At 37.8% G+C, this 22,274-nt stretch overlaps 1 protein-coding gene across 2 annotated transcripts in view; it reads left to right on the top strand.

Moving 5' to 3' along the window:
- The window catches only part of ITCH (itchy E3 ubiquitin protein ligase), a 67,513-nt gene that overhangs the window by 25,311 nt on the left and 19,928 nt on the right, over positions 1 to 22,274 (top strand). For both annotated transcript variants that reach the window (XR_003256350.1, XM_026083837.1), the window contains exons 2-11: positions 2,333 to 2,423; positions 5,035 to 5,173; positions 7,675 to 7,799; positions 9,163 to 9,300; positions 11,528 to 11,570; positions 14,720 to 14,889; positions 16,385 to 16,619; positions 17,600 to 17,695; positions 19,078 to 19,252; positions 21,775 to 21,841. Coding sequence is in view for 1 of the 2 variants with exons in the window: in XM_026083837.1 (XP_025939622.1) it covers positions 2,354 to 2,423; positions 5,035 to 5,173; positions 7,675 to 7,799; positions 9,163 to 9,300; positions 11,528 to 11,570; positions 14,720 to 14,889; positions 16,385 to 16,619; positions 17,600 to 17,695; positions 19,078 to 19,252; positions 21,775 to 21,841 (1,258 nt within the window). In the remaining variant the exon portion in view is untranslated. The remainder of the gene's footprint in view (positions 1 to 2,332; positions 2,424 to 5,034; positions 5,174 to 7,674; positions 7,800 to 9,162; positions 9,301 to 11,527; positions 11,571 to 14,719; positions 14,890 to 16,384; positions 16,620 to 17,599; positions 17,696 to 19,077; positions 19,253 to 21,774; positions 21,842 to 22,274) is intronic.

Below are 22,274 nucleotides of genomic sequence, written 5' to 3' on the forward strand. Positions count from 1 at the left end.
TTCTGCATATTTTCATTGAAAATGAGATCAAATATTACTAAGATTATTTAATGAGTGTATTTTTCAGGCTTAGAAATGAAAATTAGCTTTGAAGTATTTCTGAGTGAATGTATGCTGTATGTGCTTACCTTGCGACTTCAGATGTAAAGTAATTATCACCTTCAGTAAATGCATTTGTGTTGTGTGCAATGTTACTTCTCCAGGTGGAAAATAGCAGCTCTTCTCTACTGCAAACTCCTTTAGGCTGTCTTATATGTCTGTATTGGTCTAGACACCTTATTCAGCTGCCTCCTTAAAGCATAAGGAATACCTACTTAAGTTTGGTAGAACTAGTTACAAGATCAAACTTAAGAATTGTCCTCTAAAGTCTGTTAAATTTTAGATTGCTTTTGAAATACTTATATTAAAAGCTTTCACACTCTAGCAAGATTTAGATTTGTGTGATTCACACCTGGAATCTAGTAATTAAAAGCACTTACTTCCATCAGTAGCACTATAAGCTATTGAAGCAAGTTGTTAGTATGCTTTTTTGGTGGCGTCATGTTCTCCAGTAGTTAATACCGGTATCACCAAGCTGTTATGTGCAAGGACTTCCTATTCTGTCACTTTTGAAATGTGCATGGAGTTCCCTATTTCACGTTTTCACAGAATATAGACTTTTCCTTTAAACTGCTGCTTCTAAAATGGAATTTGTGATACTCAAACTTATTTTCCAAATTCTATTTTGCATGGCATGCAGATGGTAACGTGTTCACCTGTTACTTAGTCTGTTTGTGCTGTTATCAGTTGGGAAATTATCCGTATGAATAGCCTTTTGCACTCGAGATACAAACATCAGCGCCTTAAGTTAACATGTTACTTCCTTTGTTGGAAATGATATTTGCGCGTGGCAAATGGCCTGAGACCTGGTATGTGAAGCCCGGTCTGCTTAGGGATTCGGATTTAGTGGTGAACCAAAGATGTGCAGCAGTGGGCTAGCAGCTTTGTGCGCCGGGAATAGCCGGCCGCTTGGCTAGAGAGTCCTCGGAATAGCTTAGCAGCGGGCACTGCCTCTCCGCCGTTGGGAGCCCAAAGAAAGACAAGTTGCACACCTAGGTGGGTGAACGGTGTTGCAGTACGTCATGAACACCGGAGACTCTGAAGAGGTGACACAAGGGACATGGTGTGAGAGGGACTGAAGTATGAAATCTGGGAGGGAAGTGATCTTCAGCTGGTAATTTGGAGTCTTTAATAGGCTGTTTATTCTGCTGTAGGTAAATCCTGCTGTGGGTTTATTAATATAGATATTATAATAATACCATTTTATCATATGATAAATCGTATAATAATATAATATAATCATAATATCTTTATATAATACTACATATACATAGATTTACTAATATATTTAGCTGCTAAGGAAGGTTAAGTTGAGAATACATTTTAAAAACAAATAGGAGACAAGGATATCTGGATATTTCTGACATAACCTTTATTTTAAATGAAATACTACACCATTTCATTTATATCTGTTAACATCAGAGTAATATGATGCATCTTGTCCCTGTCTCCCCCTTCCTCCCCTGCAACCAGACAGTGAATTAGGTTCAAAGTGCAGTAGGAATCTGTTCACTACAGTGTGTTTTGCAGAGGGCGGTGGGACACTCCGGCTGGTCTGGCAGTGGGGCTTGAGGTACGGTAGAGGGGGAAGGTTGGGCTGTAAATGAAATTTGTTACATACTCTTTCAGGAATGATGTTTCCTCTTTAGGAAAGCTCTTTGTAGAGTTTCATACCGCATTGGTGGACTCGATCTGGCCAAGTGGAAGCAAAGACACACAGAAGCAGGCTTTTCTAAATCTGAAATTTACTTTTTAATTTGTAAGTTCCAGAATTAATCTCTTTTGGGAAAAAGAAGGAATGGTTCCTTTGTAATCTTTTTTTTCTCTCCTGGTGGGTTTTGTTTTCTAAACCAAGTAGAACTTGTCTTTGGTAGGTAAACTTCTTATCCAGGATTTATGACATCAAAAAGGGCAGAGGTTGTCAGACACAAGAGGTACAGTAAATTTTGCAAAGATTAGAACTTCATTCACGCTCAGTTAATTGGCAAATTAAGAGGACAAAATCAAAAGACCTTTTTTTTGCCCAGCACGTGAATGTTTGCAGTTGACATAATGGTAGAGACTAGGCCCTTTGTGGACCATATTTTGCGCTTTGAGAAAATGGAGAGCAACTAGAAAGAAAACAAGTGTGGTGGGTTTGCTTCCAGTGTAATGTATCTGCACATCAGAAAGTAGGTCATTTGGTTTTTAGGTTTTCTGAGGTTTTAAACTTTTGCATTTCCTCTTCATCCAGATTCAAGATCCAGCCCATATTATGGCTGGCAGTGGCTCCAGATCAGGATCAGCCAGTGGATTTTCCATGAAATCGCAGCTTCAAATCACTGGTAAGTCTTTTGAAACAATATATCCTTTTCTGGTTAAAAAAATGTAAACATAAAAAGTTTTTTTGCATAATTCAGTAGAAGTTACTAGTATGTTGTGTTTCAGGAAGTTTTGAGTAGTACAAAACTCAAGAGAAGATGCAAACTAAAATTGATGGTGTAACATCATCATGACTTAGCAGAAACATTGCTTTTTTATTCAGGGTTTTATTTGAGGTGCCTTTTTGAAATGATAGGTTTTCCTGCAAGGAAGAAAGAAATAATTGTTTTTGAATGTTGTTAAGTCAAATGTACAGAACAATTCTCTTTTAAATGTGAGAATGTAAGATAATATTCCTTTCTGTTACTAACACTTGACATAACATTGAATCTAGCACTTTCATTTAATAATCAAGCTAAATGAATCGGAACTGATGTTTATCAAGTCTGAGTTCTTGATTCTCATTTGTTAACGTGTTTTTATGACCGGTGTTGTAAAGGAGCTTTAATCAAAGTGTTAGTGAGAATATTACTGTAAGTGAGCACCTGCAGATTGCATGGGAATGGATTTCCATGGCATACTTCTTGTAGTGCCCCACCAACAGAGTAGCCGTTCAGACTTTAGCATCAAGTTTTCTCACTTGTTCTCTATCTGGCAAATATTACTGAAATATCAAGACTGAATCCTGAAGCATGGGAATGGGACGTCTGTGGATGTATGCAAATCTTTGTTTAGAAGCATCAAGCGTAAATTTTGCACCCTTGGTGTGGAAGATATGTGGGTATGTGAAGAACTTTCACAAATTTTATATCATGGGGATGAAAAGAATCATCAAAAATAAGTGGGAACTTTAAAACAGAAAGAAGAGTGAAACTAAATAAATTATATACTGCCTCTAGCCATCACAATGAGGTCAAGCTTTCTGTTGTCTCAGTGGGCCATGTGACTGAGAGAAATCTTGTCTCCACAGATGGGTGTTGGAGGGAAAGATTGATGAACTTTGCAAGGAGGTTTGTTCTCCCCATAGCCAAGTAGAGCAGAGCTAAGAATGAAAATAGTGATTCCTGTCTAAGGTTTGTCCCATTAAAAGGCCTATGACTCATATGGAGAAAGTGAAGCTGAAGAAATGTCTCCTGTTTAGACTGGAGACTCTTGAGATGTTTGATTCTTGATTTCTTTAGAACTTCAGCCACAGTCTGCAAGAAAGCTATTTTCTGTGCAAGCAGACTTTACCTTTTTTTGTAGAAAGTTCTGTAAACACCTCTTCCTTCTCTTTTAGTTGTGCTGTCTCCATTATAGTTTTAAGTGAGCTTTCAGGTTGTCTGGGCAAATAAGAACTTTGAAAATAGGTACAACACTGCAGAGCTGTACTGTATCAAACCAGGTCTTGATGTCTTAGGAGAGCCAGTGATGTTGAGGCATGAGATGCTGCAGTATTTAAATACTGCTGATGCAAGGGGAAGGGAAGGGGAGCTATTCATGAAGACTAATGGTGGCTAACTGAAGAAATTTCCGTAGGATCTCTGTAATATAAAGAGAAAGAAGTTCCTTTGGGAGCAGTTCAGAGCAGTTTATACTAAGCTACTTCTCTAAATCTCTAAAGGAGTGTAGACTAGAAATGGAATCTAGGTAGATTAGCCATATGGGCTTGAATTAGTCTGCTTTTTTTCTTAAGCCTATAGTGCAGCTGAGATGGACGATGAAAACAGAGGAGACCAGGCTGTCATTTGTCAGAACAGAGTGGGGTTCACTAGCCAGCTAGAAATGGTAGTATATTTGTTTTAAGTACTGTTTTGTGAGCTTAGTGTTGTTGAGGAATCCAAGAACATTCCTTATCTGTGAATCAAATAGACATTGAGGGTGGGCAGGTGCACCCGTACATTTCTTTGGCTAAATGGAGGCAGCAGGATCAGTGTTTGGCAAGATAGCATCTCAGTCAATGATGTTGAATTTTTTTATTTATTTATTTTCTAAAACAAACAGGAGAAGGGTGATGGGGGGTTGCTGTCCAGACGTTATCATCAAGAATATATTCACTACCATGAGTAAAGCTCTAGAGAGTTCCAAGTCCTGTCTAGATTTGTTTTTTGTCTAGAAAAGTAGGTAGTTATTGAAACTCAGAGTTACCTGTAGCTAGTTTTTCTGGAAATTTGCTTTGCTATAGAAAACTTAACACAAAATGCATTCTCTTACTTTTATTTAGTTAGTTAGTTTTGCCAGAAGTGACAGCAGCTGCTCATGACTCTTTAGTGAGAGAGACAGATCATGTTTTGGACTTCTTGACAAGTGAGTGTAATAAACTGCAGGAGTTTTCTCGACAGGTGGAGGTTGTAGAGGATATTTTCTACATTCAACACATAAGTGTGTTTGTAGAACTTATACTGATGATTATCAATTATAGTGTCTGATCCTCTAGAAAAAGTACTGTTGCATGTTTTAGGCTTTCACGTGAGCGATTGCGTTGTATAAAATGGTCTGGAATGCAAGAGTAGGTGCATTTAACGTATTTGTTCTCTTGAGCGTTGTTGTCAAGCATCAATGACCTGACACTTGGATACTGAAGCGCCCAACTGAAAAACATCACTTGCAGTTGAAGTCTCATCGAGTCTGTTTTGTTTTTCTCTTTCTTAACAGTTATTTCAGCAAAACTAAAAGAAAAAAATAAATGGTTTGGACCTAGCCCTTATGTGGAAGTCTCAGTAGATGGACAGTCAAAGAAGACAGAAAAATGCAACAATACAAGTAGTCCGAAGTGGAAACAGCATCTTACAGTGTAGGTTTGATGGCTTGGCTTTCCAGTTGGATTAGTTGAGCTAAATTAATGCCATGTAATTGACATCAGACTTAAGGGTTGGGGTTTTTGTCTTTTATTTTATTTATTTATTTATTTATTTTTAAGCAATGTGTTCTATTTTACATGATACGAAGATATCTGTGTAATTTCTGGAGCGCATGCGATACCACAGTCGGGAATATATATCTATAAAACAATTGTATAACTTTCCAATAGAAAGGCACAGTGCTTAAGAGGGAATGCATTGTGTATTAATGTACATGGCGTATAAAAACAGCTTTAATTGCATGAGTAATAAGGAAAGCAAGGTAATTTGATAATAAAACTCAGTGTCCCATATATGTTTTTGTTGCCATATTTAAGATTACAACATTGTAAAAATACCATGGCTGGAAAGCATGGCATAGTTTGTGTAGCAGTGTCGATTGTATAGTATGTCATAGCACTGTTAGCTCCATCTTGCACGCTTCTAACTTCGGTCACAAGTACAAAATTCCTGACAAGTTTGTGCTCACAAAGCGCAAAACCAACGTTAGTCTGAAGAGGAATGCAGTTACTGATTTTTGTTTATCCCAGTGTTTGTGTGGTGAGATAATAGCAAGTATAAAGCACAGGTGTTAAAGACAAAAACCAAAAACCTGCACTCTTTATGACATTTTTTGCACAAGAACGTGTGACATGAAACATTGCAATAAACAGCACTCTTCTGCTGATACATTCATTTACACTTAAGTCACAGATTATTAGTCTTGGGGCACCTTGAACATTCCTGTCTGATGGAAAACCTCTGTGCCTGTGCATTTCTTGTAACTCAGGCCGTTGTGAAGTTAGCTGTTAGAATTCACCTTATTTATGTTTTCCACTGTGAAGAAATATATCAAGAAAAAAACATTCCTTTTGCACTTCATGCACATCACTGTGCTAAGATTCCAAGAGCAGGTTGTTCTAGCTTCTATAACCTGTTTCTTTTATTTATTTATTTATTTTATTTTATTTTTATGTTTGTGGCTTATGCTACCCAAGTCCACACAGTCATACATGGACAATTTTTGCTCTTGTTCCTTGTATGCTGAAAAGAGACACTGAATGCATTTCAACTTCATTGAAGATTCCACTAATGCTACACAGAACTTAGTGGCCTAAGTGTCAAAATGTTTCATGAAACACATGTTGCTTACACTCAGAATAGTAACAAAAAATATAAAGGTTTCTGCAAGTGATACGGACCATAGCTGCTTCTTTTCAAAGGCAGTCTGTTAGATGGAGCTGCATGTCCTGCAGGGGTTGCCTGTTAAAAAACAGACAAAAAAGCCTATGAGCATGGAAGTGTAGGCTTCTCAACCACGTTCGAGTGAAATGCTCTACTGAGAAAATAAGCAGCTGTTTGTACACCAGCCTCTAGCAAGTAAAGTACTTTAAAATGTTAAAATATTCTCTATAGGAAAGGAATATCAATATTAAACATGACCCTGAAGTTGATGTTAGGGATGTTTTTGGAAAAACAGAAATGTGTTCATACAATGTCAGAAACTAATATTGACATAAATTTGTTTCGCTGTCGTAATGCTTCTCAAAACTTAAGGGAACACATTTTTGTATCGATAAAGCAAGTCTCCTTTAAAATTTAAGGCAAGCATTGAGAAAATGAAAGGGAAGTAGAAGGGAACAATTGAACTCTTATTTGCATTATTTGATTTGGAATGGAGAGAAACTGAAACAGGCCTGAAACCTGTTCTCTAAGAGCATAATCAGATTGGAATACCATAAAAGGAGTACACCCTGCTCCTGGATATGACGAGGAAAGTTCTTTGAATCATTTAGTCATGGAACATGTAATCTTCTGGTCTCAGGAAATACATTTTGCAAAGAGAAGTATACTAGTAAAATGTTAAATAATTTTGTATATATTCCTGATTCTTTGTCGTAGCATGATTTAAGTATGTGGGAGCTTATTAGGGGAACAATCGGCTCTGAAAATATGTAAGATAGTTTTGGGTACATCCCTTTTTATGGAAAATCCTGAATTTTCAGATAACCTCTTCAGCAAGCAAACTTGTCTTACCTCTGTATGTGAACAATTCTAACATCAAGGTACATATGCTCTGAACACTCACAAAATGTGAAACTGCAAGAATAAGTGGGTTTTTTTTTTCTAATGTTGATTACACTTAAATATTAATTGTGAGTTTTTTCCTTAAAAAAAAGTACTCAAACTATTAATAATCTTGAAACAATTTTGACTTTAATGCATCTTTCCTATATGATAACAAGAAGATGACTGCATATTAAAATGTCATAATTAGCAAGGGCTTGATGTTACCACCATTATTTCTTTATTTTAAAATATTTTTAAGTGACAGTTGAAGAGTATTGTTCAGTTCCATGCACATGGTATTCAACAAATACCATTACACAGTGTTCAACTTTCTTTTTCTTCATGTTTTTTTTTCTTGTTTTTTTTTTTTTCTCCCTCCTCTCAGAATTGTCACTCCTGTGAGTAAATTAAACTTTCGAGTCTGGAGCCATCAGACACTAAAATCTGATGTTCTTCTGGGAAGTGCTGCCCTGGATATTCATGAGACTTTGAAATCAAACAGTATGAAGCGTAAGTATAAGATGAAAAATACTTTGGAACAGAATTTGTCAGACATCTGTAAACTTGAGTGCTATGTGCAAATCTTTAAAGACTCTGTTGGTCCTTAGGAGTTCCCTTTGCTACAGACTCTTGCTACTACAGATTGCATTTAAGAACTTTCTCACATTTGTGAGATAGATAGATAGATAGATACACACACACACGTATATGTACATATGTATATGTATGTATATGTATATAAATAATATATAAATATGTGTAATATTTACATATAAATAATATGTAAATATAATGTGTAATATAAATATTACACAGTCTGCTATGATGTCATTGAAAACATGGTGTTTTTCACTTTGCTAGTATGTGCAAGAGTGAAAGCCTAATTGAAAACAGTGTTTTTCCTTTTACATAAGAACAAAAACTCTGACGTGTTCCTGATTCCAGACCAGGATATATATGAAGTTTATTTTTTCTCTTCTAGACAGTGTTATGAGGGTAATATTGTATTAGTTCATGCATCTCAGAACTATTTAGCCTTTAGGTGGTATGTGCATCCTATGAAGCCTGAAAGGGGAATACAGAATGCTACAGCCCATTACAGAATTTATGTCGCTACAACATACAACCTTGTGTTGTCATCCTTGCCTTCTGTCCTTCGATGGAGCGTTTGCTTCTGGCCTTTCAAGCGTGTGCATCGTAGTTGCAGCATGTTAGCAGCATTGTAGCGTGCTGTCCTCCTGCCAGTGTTACTCTTGCTGAATCCGGGCGATAATTACCTCGGGTAACTACGTTGTTCTGTATGACACCGGATACCCTGCTGTAATTCAGTGAATTTTGTTTCAAGCCATTTCATCGAGAGTGCGTGCTTATGATTGTGTTTCACTGTGACATGGAGTCATTTATCCTATGAGTATCTTTGGTCTAGGGATGTGATACAAAATCTTATTTTAACTGTGGATCTTGTGGTGATTAGATAAATGTGGAATCTTTTAATCTGAAGATAGATTTGATATCTGCCCTGAACGAAGAAAAATATGAATTACATTTCCAAACTTTAGGTTTTTGAGGACAGCTGTTCTATTTGCTTCAAAGTGTGGGCAAAAACTTGAGTCTCAACTTTGGCTGTAATGATGATCCTTTCCTTAGGTAGCAATGGGTTTATGCTCCAGTTTTCCTCTTTTCATAGAAACAATATCTTTTTAGTGATATCTAGGCATGATTAATTTTATACAAAACAAAAAATTATGGACACAGAGCTGCGGTTCTGGGATTTTTTTCTTGATTGCTGTGGTCTGTGATTTGCTTCTTGAATAAAATGTACTTTTTTGTCATGTAGTAAGATAATTTCCATTTTTTTAATGTACTTTTTCAGTCGAGCAGGTAGTTGTGACATTGCACCTTGTTGGCGACAGAGAACCAGCAGAAATGGTAGGAGATTTGTCCGTCTGTCTAGATGGGATGCAAGTAGATCCTGAGCTCCTAACCAATGGTGATGCCTCAAGTGTAAGAAGTGAGTAATACTCAATTCAAGTGTACAATGATTGTAGTCTCTGGTATACAGAGCTTTTTTCTGGAAGCTTTAACACAGTATTTTACTAATGAAATATCAGTGGTCACTATAACTTCATGTTTATAAAGACCAGAGGTCGTCTGTGCTTTTATATGAGGTGGACTCACAGTCCACAGTGAAGATTTTCAGCCTTACTGTAATACAAATAAGATCCACATCTTTATTTTCTGGATGGTGGTAACTTAACCTAGCATTTCCAAACTACCTTTATGACTTACTTGAATGAAAGCCTCCAGCTCCCTGCCATGTTTAGAACATCATGAATAGAAGAGCAATAAAAATAAGTCAGTTTAATTTCAGAATAATAGGAGGTTGTATTCTACTGGCTAGAAAACTCAGTTTTATATTTATTTTCTTGAAATACGTCTTTTAATTTATGTAAAAGTTCTCATAGACTTTGTTAACTGTGGAGTGCTGCAGAGAGGGATCACTATTTTTCCTGTTTTGCTGGCATCTTCAGTCTCAGATAACTAGTATAATTTTTAACTGAAAATCTTGAAGAATAAGTGTCAGATGTGTAATTACACTAAAATAACAACTAAGGGTTTTCAATTCCATTGCTGCAGAGCAGGCAAAAGAATATTTTTTGAGGGTGATGCAGAGTGCAAGTTAGGAATAGGTAAGAGATTATTTCCCCAGAAGAATCTGGCATCAGAGATACTGTCTCCTATAGCAGCCAGGTAGGTGGTTCATTGGCTTATTTAAGCAAGGCAGTTTTTAGTTTTCTGTTCCTTTTTAAAGTCTAAAAGAAGTTGCTTTCAAATTCCACCTAAATATCGTAGGAATATTGAATTAGCACACTAGCATTTCTTAAAGTTTTTAACATGATTCAAAGGAAGATGGATTAATAGATCGATCACGTGATCTGAGGGCTTGGGGGGTTATTTTTGTAAAGAAAAGCTGAATACTGGGATTGTATGGGGCTTGTAGAGCAAGGTTGAGGTATGTTGATAGAAGTATGTGGTGAAAGTAACAGTTTCCTGATGCATACTTATTTTTCATCTGTGCTTTTACTTCTTCCCTTTCCTGAAATTCACCTACTGAGTTGAGAAAAAGGTGCTAGTGAATAGAAGAAGGAAGGCAGGTAGTGGAAGTGAGTACTGTGTCTAGTTTTGGGCTCCCCAGTACAAGAAAGGCTTGTAACAAGTGGAAGTTTAGCAGAGGGTTTCCGAACGATCAGCAGACTGGAGCATATGAGGAAGGAATGAAATCTTGCAAAGACGTAGTGCATTCTTGTTGGGCAAGCTAAAGGTGCTCATAGGCAGTTACGTTGTTTACTCAATAGCCTTGTAAATCTAAATTTAAGATATTTGAGTTTCTGGAATTAAAATCACTTCCCTTGGCCCGTTAACTTCACATTACCGTAAGCCTTTACATGACTACATTCTTCTCTTTGTACGTAGTTCCCATCAAAACTGGTAACGGACTTCCTTGCTAAATAACATTTGTTTAATTCTGTGGAACTGAAGTATTTGTGCTATCTACGTGAATGAGCGGTTCAGTGCTGCATATTCAAGTATCACGAGTGCTGGCACAAAAGGCAAATATTTGCAAGATAGCTGAATAAGCAGCTGCAAAATGTTTGCAGATCTGGGCTGAGCTGCTATAATTCTGCTTGGAAAGTAGCCAAAAGTTGCACCTGCTTGAATGCCCTTCTGCTAAATAATTTACAGAGCAAGGGGGGGGTCCGGGATAGAGAGCCCCTGAAAGCAAAGGCCTTGCAGTTTCTTGCCAGCCATCCGGAGAGAAGATTTTAGAGAAGTTGTGGTCCTACCTGCTTTCCCTGTCATCATCAAAAGAAGGGAGAAAATATGAAAAGCCAGATCCACTTGAAGAGTGGATAAAACCTGCTTGTTATTGCTACATCAACAGGAGAGAATATTATTGAACTGTGTGTGCTTGGGAATATTCATACAGTTAAATAATGTCCTGTTATATCTTCCATAAGGAGAAAATATTACTGCTTTTATATTTCACAGCAGCAGTAGTTTACAAAACGAATACACATACACACACGCAGCCTTGAAATGAGACTATAGAGAAGCAGCATGTAGTGTAGCACCTCACTATTTTAAGGAAATCTGGGCATTAAAGACTGCTTTTTAAGTTGAAAATCATTCAGGATGTTGCTTATAATTTTATTGTCTTTTTCTTTCTGGTATTTAAGGTCCTACACAGAATGATACCTCCAGAGTAAAGAATGATGCACGGTAAGACTTTTTCTTCCTTTTTTTTTGTACTGAGAGAGAGGGGGAAAAAAAAAAAAGAGAGAAAATTCTGACTGTGTCTTGCAAAGGTATCTGTTAAGATCCAAGCAGATTCTTAAACAAAAATACTGTAACCATTGGACATGCAAATACTAAACTGACTTTTCTGTATCAGCTGTTTTCTAGCTTCAGTTTGCCTCCATACCTGAATGATCTTTTGATTTTTCCCTTCACGTTCCCCACCTCCCCATAAAGCTTTATTTTAGGAGAAAATACACTGGAGAGATCATAAAACGTTTTTCAGCATTATAAAGACTTTAACTAATGCCTTATGGATGTGAATTTATTTAAATGTGTTAAGTGTCTTTAAAAACAAATTAATTACAATTTTATTTAACATATTAGGATAGAAACCTTTTTCCAAAATTAAGCAAAACTGTATCACATCGGTTCAAAATCTTGTCAAGCTTTTGACTCTGCATTTGGTAACTTGTTCTTTGCAGGTCTATGCTGTGTTTATGCACAAGCTCTCTGATTTAACTATTTCATTTAAACTGTTATAAAATTGTGTGGACTTCCTTACTTTGGTGTCAGAACACTTACTTGCATTTGGTTGTGTGTCCAGAAGCAAATCAAGCTGGCATGTTTTAAGAGGTGAATAACCCCAGTAATTTGTTCGGTCCCTACCCTGACCCATACCAGAATTGGTGAAAGAGGTACACAATCGGTGCATATTATCTTTAACTGATCTTCACTGGGCAGTTTAAGCTGACTTACTCTCTGCAGCTGAAGTGCAGGCATGTTCTGCTGTCTCTGTTGTGAGGATGGCAATTTATGTTAAGAGTTCTGACAACTATGAGACCAGTAATGTTTTAATGCCACAGTAGTTTGCTTAGTAAATGTATGTCTTAAACAGAACTGAAATGAGCCGGATATTAAGCTAAATCTCATACATTGATTTGCATTTATAATTCAAAAAATGTGAATCTTTTCACATGCATTATTCTTGGATTTGTAGCTCTTGAAAATTCTTGACCTCAGTGCAGTTTTTTCAGTATCACAGGCAAATTCTGTGGGACGCTTTGAGGACGTGTGGTACTGTCTCTGCGGTGAGAAACTGTTCAGAGTGTAGAGCAGCAGTGTACCTTATTTTTGTGAAAGAAAATTAAGCAAGCAGAAGTTTAGAACTAGTCTAAAAAGGGATTGTCTCACTCCAAAGTACAGAGTATTTCTCGGTTTTGGGTATGTTGAATGTAGCCTCCATTCTTGAGGTTCTTCCTATGTCTCAAAATAGAAAGACCTCTTTGAGAATTCTCAGTGGTTAACGAACTTGTAAAAAATCCTCACTGGTGAGTAAACTAGTTATTTTTACACTGTTGTTTGTTTTAGAATTACATTTAGCTTTGTTAAATAAGATACCAGAAGCAGTCTAGCACTGGCAATTTTTAAGTTCCACATGGGATTACGTATCCTGCTGCTTGGTAGGTCGACAGCGTGACCACACTCCATGACAGATTAACCTTCAGTGAGCTCAGAGCCACTTCAGTTAGTTTTCCAGTGCTACAAGTGTCTTAACAATCTGTACAATGCACGACACTTTTGGATGACATCTGGAGTAGCCGAGTTAAATATCACCATTCTTTTATAGATCATGAATATAACTGCCTTAGCTATGTAGTCTAGTCTTCCCATGACAGTTTTATTTTTGTTCTGTTTCTTTTCACCCTCAGAAGAATGTTTTCTAGGCTTGGGCATTCAGAATGTCTGGGTGTTTGAGTAATAATAGCTGCATAGTTTTAGTACCAGCCAGCGGAGATCTTGGTGTTCATTCAAGGTCCATTTTGAGGATCCTTTGTATGGTCATGTCAATGATCTGAACCTGGAATATGTCTATCAGTGCTTGTTGTTACATGTATAAAAATGTCTTGATATGGATCATTATATCTTAAAGTGTCAGGTCAAATATATGAAAGATAAAAGGTTAAGCTTTTGACTTTCATATTCAGATAACAGCACTGTGCCTTCTGCAGCTGAGAAAAACTAGGCTTTAGTTCCTACAAACTTTAGATCAGTAATGACTAGTGCATGCTTGCACAGTCATTTAGTTTTAAGTTTCTTCTGGGTTGATGTGGTATGGTATAAATTATCATGTGCACCATACCTGATGTAGATCAAAGGTATATTTGACATTTTGATATTGAGATCAAATATATATTGATTTTCCTTGATCCTCTATGACTAATGATTTAAATTAAGCCTACCTACTTGCTTTTATTTTGTGCACATTTAAAAGGATGAGTTACACAGATTTTAGAGGTACTATGCTGACACCGTAACTTACGGTTTTATTACTAGGGACCTGTGTATTTGGGCTGTCAATCCACTAGAATTTTTAATTGATAATCTCTTTACTGAACATGCTAATTCTGAAAATAAGATGCTTTGGATATAAGGATTCAGATACCTGAAACTCTACTTACGGAGCTACAAGTATATCAGAATACTATATAGCTAAACATAACTGAACAGTACAGGATGGCTGAAAACTTTAAAGTTTCTGAGGGCTTGAAAAGTTGAGGATAGTAATTCACAACTGTTTGTCAAAACTTCAACACTCAAGTCCGAAATTCTCTGTTACGCCCTGCTTCAGACTGATAGTTTTGAAACAACAAAAACTAGGCACTTCCAGAACTGAGTTTAGGGGAAAATTTGTGTATCTTAATGAAGTCTTCTAAAATTTTCAAGAGTACTGTCTGCTCTGAGCATATTCCAGCCCCATGGGGCAAATGCATATAGGCAGTTCCCAGGTCTTAGCTTCTTGTCTCATCAGAACAAACAGAATTCAGGGGAGGAAATAGCTCAGCAGCAAAATCCAGAGACTGGACCAAAGGGCAGGTGTATTGAACTGGGAAATGAAAAAGGAATTTTCAGCAATAAATGTTAGTAATATATGTATATATCTCACAACCTTTTCGTCAATTGACGCCTCATACAGCTTAGTATGTTTATACAAATATATGGTAATGACAGTTTTTTGTCATCTGTAATGAATGTAAGAATCTTACCTTGTTGCATTCTAGTGTCTTCCATTAAAATTTAATGTCTTCCATAAGTTCTTACAATAGTTCTCCTTTCTGTCTTTTGCTGCAAAGGACTAACTCAAATGGCCTTGAAAGCTGTGAAGATGCAGCTCCCAGTGAAAACAAGACTGTTAATGGCGGTGATTCTCCATTACTCTCAAATGGAAGCTATAAACCGTCTAGACCTCCCAGGCCTTCTAGACCACCTCCACCCACTCCCCGTAGACCCACTTCAGTAGCTGGTATGTATTCTAGTGCCAGGCATTCATTTCAGAGCTATTTATAAGCTACACACTGTTTGAATGAACATAGCCAGTTCTGGTACTGTTTTTGAAATACTACATTTTTCAGAGCAAATTTCTCGTGGGCAGATTATTTCTAAATGATTATTTGTAGCTTGCCTTCAATATATGTTGCTTAGTCATTGTTCTTATTATTAGAAATTTCTTGCTTCAGTGTCTGCTAAAGAATGATTGCAATGATAAATGATGCTAAATATAGTGGAGCTGGTCCAAAAGAACATAAGAGAGTGCTACCACTGCCCTAAGACATCCCATTGAATTTGATGAGACTTCATTAGGAAGAAATCTACTGAAGGATTCACAGAATAGTCCAAAGTAGATAATATTGGGTCTGAAAGACTAGTGATTTGTTTTTACAATTCTAGTTAAAGTCTTTTAAATAGCAGCGCTTAATGTTTTGATTACTCTTGCATTGAAACAGGTAGATGTTTTTTATGTTACCCGATTATTTAAATGCTACGATTCTTAACACTTCTTTTAAATTTTAAAACTTGGTCTCTGATTGCTCCCCAAGCAATCCATCTTAAGCTATATCCGTAGCTGTGTGCTGTATGTCATCTGTATTTTGTTGTAGAGTGCTTCCAAAACCTTACCAGAGTTGCTTTTTAAGGGGTTTTAGCAGACTCCCTTTTGTCTTTGTAGCAAAGAACAGACCATCTTAGTGGCTTACTAGGAACTGGGAACCATTAAATGTGGTTGAGAAACAGTTACATTGAATGGCAATCCTTTAATGCAGCCTAGGCAATCCTAGAAGAATAGCAAAACAGAATTTCATGCATACTCATGAAGTAGAATGACTCAGAGGAAAAAAGTACTCCTGCAAAGTTAGTCGATAAATGTTTTTAGGTAACTCTTTCATCCTCATACACTGCCAGTAGTTTCAGCAGTTGCTGAAATGCTGAGTCTGGTTGGGAAACTGGACTATAGTAACTGCTTCAAAAGATGAATGCGGTGTAGTTCAGTACTAAGGCCTGACTTGTATACAACTTTTAATCGCTCTCGCCTCCCGCCCCCACAAATGACATACATTTTTAAAATATTTTCACTTGGTTCTTTGTATCTGTTTCTCTCCCCCTGCTCCCCCCCTTCCCCCCCCCATTTCTTCGCATGCAGATGTCAGGTCTCTTCTTGGAAATCTTATGTTTACCATATCTGAAGTGATTACAAGTAATGAATGATGAATAGCTAGCTTATCAGTGCAAGCGAGAAGGTTTTTGTTTATAATTATTTAGTGTTTACAGAATACAGACAACTTGTTTTGGTAAAGATTATATATCCTATCAGAAATACCAAAGCTGGGCAGTTGATGGCAATTCTTGGATTAAAGCATTTCTATGACGTAAGACAAAGTTTCTTCTGAGTTTTTGTGTAAGGTGCAAAATATGTGGCTGTATGTGTGCACTCTGAAATACCGATTTTATCTCTGATATCACAGGAAGTGCCAATGGTCCTTCATCCACGTCCACGGAAAATGATGGGGCCAGTGCAGGGTCGCTGCCGGGCACAGCTGCAAGTGCTTCTTCAGAACAGAGCCCCGAGGGGGCAACAGCTGGAACCACAGCTCCTGCCACTGCTGCACTGACCACACCTCCAGTGTCAAGACAAGTCCAGCCAGTAAATCCTCCACCTCAGGCACTTACTACAGTCAGCCAAGGTCCTCTTCCACCTGGGTAGGAGCTCAATGATTTTTTTTTATATTTTTTTTTTGTGGTGACACATCTGTTCATTTGGTTTGGGCTTGAATTTTTGGGGGGAGGTGAGAGGGATTGGATTTTTGTTGTTTCTTTTTTTTTGTCTCTTTTTACTTACAGTAGGTATTACAAAACAAAACATTCGTAACATCTGGCTTTTACCTCATTAACAAATATCCCCCCAATACTCAGTTTGGAGGTTTTCATAACTTTGGTTTGGTAGGAAAACAAAGACTTCCCAATGTGAATGGTGTAACTGGTGAAATGTTATCTGCCTTAATTTGCCAGCAGTTGAAGCAGTACATGGGAGAGGTTTCACTTACCTCACAGAGTAATTCTGAAGTACAAAAGCAGTCTTGAAAAAATCAGTTGTCAGTTTATGACTTCGGTTTCAATAGAACCAGTAAATTAATATGCTTTTTTCCCCCCATGCTATATTTAATACAAATAAAAAAGTAAGTCAGCATCCCAAATACTGCATATACAGAAAATAAATCATCAGTGCCCTTCTGAAGAATTCTGCATATATATGATCTGTGCAAAAGTTGCCTATTTGGGAGAATTAAATTAAATGAATGTTACTATTCTAACATGGGATTATGCTCAACAGGTTACACTGTTTTGATATTCAATACAAAACACTGTTTCATTGCTTTCTAAAATTGTATGCGAAGGCATGAAATTTAGCTTCATTTTCCCATAACAGGCAGTCGTGCAGAACTTTTTTTTTTTAATTCTTTGTCATGTTGAAATAGAATTACTGTCAATGTGGACGTCATACCACTGTATATTGTACAGCATTTCGGTGCATCTCATGAACCAAATATTAGTTATAAGTGTTTTACTTGCAGTTTGTTTTTATAAAATGCTTGTTTATAATATTTCTCATAGTTGCGCAGTAGATGAATGGTTGGAACAGTTTTATCTGGGGAAAGATAAAATTATTGTTTTATTTTTAGTTGGGAGCAAAGAGTAGATCAACATGGTCGAGTATACTATGTAGATCACGTTGAAAAAAGAACCACGTGGGATCGGCCAGAGCCTCTTCCTCCAGGGTGAGTCAGGAAAAGTCATCTGATTGTTTAGGATATGTCTGGACTGGATTTATCTAAAGTTAATTGACGGTTTACTAAAACTAGCAAGCATATTTGTAAATAGTAATGTGAACGCAGTGCAAAGAGTTGCTGCAGGATATCTCTGATGAGCTCCACAATAATAGTGTGTAGTACGGGAAGGAGGGGAATGTCGAAGATAACAGAATTGGAATTCAGCCTTACTGTCAAAGATTAGGCAAGTGCATGTATATTGAGAGACTGGTCCAAGCTGAAGAAAATAGACGCCCCCAAGTCTAAAAGAGAACCAAAGCTATAAAAAGGTGTTTTGAGATTAACCTATTAGCTTTGAGCAAGAATGTCCTTGGCTACCCCTTTATCCTGAGGTTACTCTTTTCAGGCCTTTGATCGTGTCTCAGGGTTCCCAGCTGCTAATTTACTGTGCTTTTATGAAACAGTTTTGGTTATCAGATTTTTCCAGCTGTTAGTGTCAGAACAGCCAATGGTGTAGTCATTGTTAGAGCCTGTGTTCCCATTTTGTTCTATTTTTCTTGTTTTTTCAAAAACGAAAGGAAAACGTAAGAATTGTACTGTTATGCTTCATTCGTACTCAAGTCATTCACACTTAGCTATACAGTTTACAAAGTAAAAGCCTGCAGAATGGTAAGGAGAACTTGATTTTAAAGAGCAAATCAAGCCTGCAGAAAGTCTCGTGAAAGTAGCCCACCTGTCGTACTCAATTGGTCTTAAACTTCGTGACAGGATTGACTATCATGTTACTAAAACTTATTCAAAACCTTCATGTTTTCACTCAAATTTTGTAAATAACTTATATGAACTGAAAACCAAAAAAAACTCCCCCCATACCAAACCCCCCCCCCAGCCATTCCTTGTTTGTGCTAAATCAGACTGAACTTGTGCCAGAAGGGGCATAAGGGAATCTTGTGTAGTACAGACCAGTGTGTCAGGGTTTTTTGCAGTTTTTTAGGAGAAACCAGAAGACTATTATCTTCAGGGGTTGGGAGGGATAAATGCAGTAATAACAGTACAGTAATGACAGTGGTTTATGTAGCACTTGAAAAGTAGGTTTAAACTACTCTGAAACTATTTTAAAAGAACTGAAAGCACAGTAAATGGTATGAGTCTGATTTGGTATACCATGGAACAAAGTAAAAGTCATTCTCTTCAGAAAGAATTTTAGCTCTTTACAATTTTAATGGAGGGTAAAGGGAGGAAAAAATGTCTGCTGATGAGTCCATACTTTTATATCCAGTTCCAAATGTACTATCTCTTTGCTTTGCAATTAGTCTGACCCTAAAAATGCTTCTTAGCCTTTAAAATTACTGTGTGTTATTGAGAACTGTTGCTTGTAATTTTTTTAAAAGCTGGGAGCGACGAGTTGACAACATGGGGAGAATTTATTATGTTGACCACTTCACTAGAACAACCACGTGGCAGAGACCAACGTTAGAATCTGTCCGGAATTACGAGCAGTGGCAGCTTCAGCGCAGTCAGCTTCAAGGAGCTATGCAGCAATTTAATCAAAGATTTATATATGGGGTAAGGAATGTAATGCTGAAGTTGAGAGAAATGCCTTTTCCAGATTCTCAACCTATTAGATCATAATTTCCCTCTCTCTTCTGCATTTTGAAACTGTGTATGTACTTTGTTACTGGGAAAAGCCTACCGCAAGCATTCCCAAAAAAGATATCAGACTTCAATGGTATGTCTTATTCTTCGTGATATATTCTACCTTTGTGTGTGTTGTTACTTCCTGCCATATAATTGGTAACCTTAGCTTGTGTCCTTGCAACAGCTGCAGGCAGCGCGTGCAGTATAATGGTTTTTATCCATCAGCTGAATATAGCTGGTGCAAAATTTCTTTGGTAAAATTTATGTTCAATATTGACAAAAGCCAATGGTTCAAAACAAACTGCGGCTTAGTAATAAGCTGTTTTATTTATATCGTGTCTTGCATTGGTTTGGCCAAAGACCAGGAAGGAAAGGTAGCTCAGAGGAAACAAATTATTCCTGCTTAGGTAAAATGTAATATGTGCAGTGAATGTTATGAAAGCAAGGGGATTTAAAATAACCATTCCAGAATTTCAAATCCAATGTTTATCTCTCTTGAATAGTAGACTTTAGACTTTAGATAGCTCCAAATAAAGCTACAAGTTTATCAAGAATGCTGTAGGTTCTAAATTACTGTTTGTATATGGAGTAAAAATGTACCTCATACATGGCAGTAGGGAGAACTGTACTGAGTGCAGAAATAAAGGAGAGGTGCCTGAGGACTGGAAGAAAGCAAATGTCATTCCAGAGTTCAAAAACCACCCAGGGAACTACAGGCCAGTCAGCCTCACCTCAATCCCTGTGATGTAGCAGCTAATCCTGGATACCATTTCCAAGCATATGAAGGATACGAAGGTGATCAGGAGTAGTCAGCATGGATTCACAAAGAGGAAATCTTTCTTAACCAGCCTGATAGCCTTCCAGGATGGAATGACTGGCTGAGTAGATGGGGGGAGAGCAGTGGAAGTCTACCTTGACTTCAGGAAGGCTTTTGACACTGTCTTCCATAACATCCTCATAGGCAAGCTGAGGAAGTACAGGCTAGATGCACAGACAGTGAGGGTGAATTGCAAATTGCCTGAATGGCAGAGTTCAGAGGGTTGTGACCAGTGGCGCAGAGCCTAACTGGAGGCTAGTAACTAGCAGTGTAACCCAGGGATTAACACTGGGGCGAATACTGTTTAATGTCTTCATTAATGACCTGGATGAAGGGACAGAGTGCCTCCTCAGCAAGTTTGCTGATGATACAAAACTGGGAGGAGTAGCTGATACCCCAGAAGGCTGTGCTGCCATTCAGGAGGACCTGGACAGGCTGGAGAGATGGGCAGAGAGGAACCTCATAAAGTTCAGCAAAGACAAGTGCAGGGTCCTGCAGCTAGGGAGGAATAACCCCCTGCACCAGTACAGGCTGGGGGCTGACCTGCTGGGAAGTAGCTCTGCGGAGAAGGACCTGGGGGTCATGGTGGACAACAAGTTGATCATGAGACAGCAATGTTCTCTAGTGGCAAAGATGGCTAATTGTATCCTGAGTTGCATTAGGAAGAGCGTTGCCAGCAGGTCGAGGGAGGTGATCCTTCTGCTCTACTCAGCCCTTGTGAGGCCACCTCTGGAGTACTGCATCCAGTTCTGGGCTCCCCAATATAAAAGAGACATGGAGCTACTGGAGCAGGTCCAGTGAAGGGCCACTAAGATGATTAATTAAGGGCCTGGAGCATCTCTCACGTGAGGAAAGGCTGGGAGAGCTGGGACTGTTTAGCCTGGAGAAGAGAGGTCTGAGGGGGGAGGTCTTATCAATGTGTATAAATATCTGAAGGGAGGATGTAAAGAGGATAGGGCCAGATTCTTTTCAGTGGTGGCCAGTGACAGGACAAGAATCAATGGGCTCCACCTGAGACACAGGAAATTCTGTCTGAATATGAGGAAAAAAACACTTTTTTCCTGTGAGGGTGACAGAACACTGGAACAGTTTGCCCAGTGAGGCAGTTTAGTCTCCATCCTTGGATATATTCAAAAGGCACCTGGACAGGGTCCTGGGCAACGTACTGTAGGTGACCCTGCTTGAACAGGGGAGTTGGACTAGATGATCTCTAAATGTTCCTTCCAACCTCAACCATTCTGTGACTGTGTGATGAAGTGATTTTCTTTCTGATTGTTTTGGGTACCACTGTACTGATTTTCTGTGTAGGAAGGTGCATTTCACAAAGAATATTTATTTTCTTGGCACTGAAGTTAATTAACCATGCCAACTGCTGTAAAATTAGCTAACAGAAGAGCTTTCAATCTTTAGTACCAAGAAGTAAAAGAGCCCCCCCAAAAAGATCAGTTTATAATGAACTTAAGGCTTCTCTGTGAAGAGGGGAAAAAAAAAAAGCTTTTTGGCATCTTTGCTATATGTAACATTAACAAAAATGCATTTACTTCAATAATTTATGGTGGCTACACTTAGAACATCTGGAAAGAAAATGGATAATGGCTAGTTATTAATGCACCATTTGTTGTATGACTTGCAGAACCAGGACTTTTCTTCCACGCAGAACAAAGAGTTTGATCCTCTTGGCCCTCTGCCACATGGATGGGGTAAGACTGACTGAAACAATGTTTTGTAATGTAATTTAATTAAACATTAAAGCATGCTTCTGCTAAATTTTGTCAGCTGTTTTAGATTTTGTGAGTGTGTGTGTGTGTGTGTGTGTGTGTGTGAAAATCCATATTTAAAATCTTCTTAAATTAAATCTAATCAAATGTGCTGTTAAAGTACCAAGTCCAGACAAGGATGAGTGGTTCCAAAATAGATTTAAAAGTTTGAAGTATACTGTTTTGCTTCCAGTAGCTGCCATGTTGTATGGCTTCTTTCATACTGTCATCATTATCTTCAGTATTTACATTATGCAGGACTTTTCTCCCTTCCTTCCCTTCATCCCCTCCCCCCCCGTTATATAGTGAATTCTTGGAGAGTTTTGTTGGTCTGAAAAGTTTTTGTAAAGACTAATAAGCACCCATCTTCACTTCC

This window comes from Apteryx rowi, unplaced genomic scaffold (assembly GCF_003343035.1).
Source record: "Apteryx rowi isolate R43461 unplaced genomic scaffold, aptRow1 scaffold_619, whole genome shotgun sequence".
Classification (NCBI taxonomy): domain Eukaryota; kingdom Metazoa; phylum Chordata; class Aves; order Apterygiformes; family Apterygidae; genus Apteryx; species Apteryx rowi.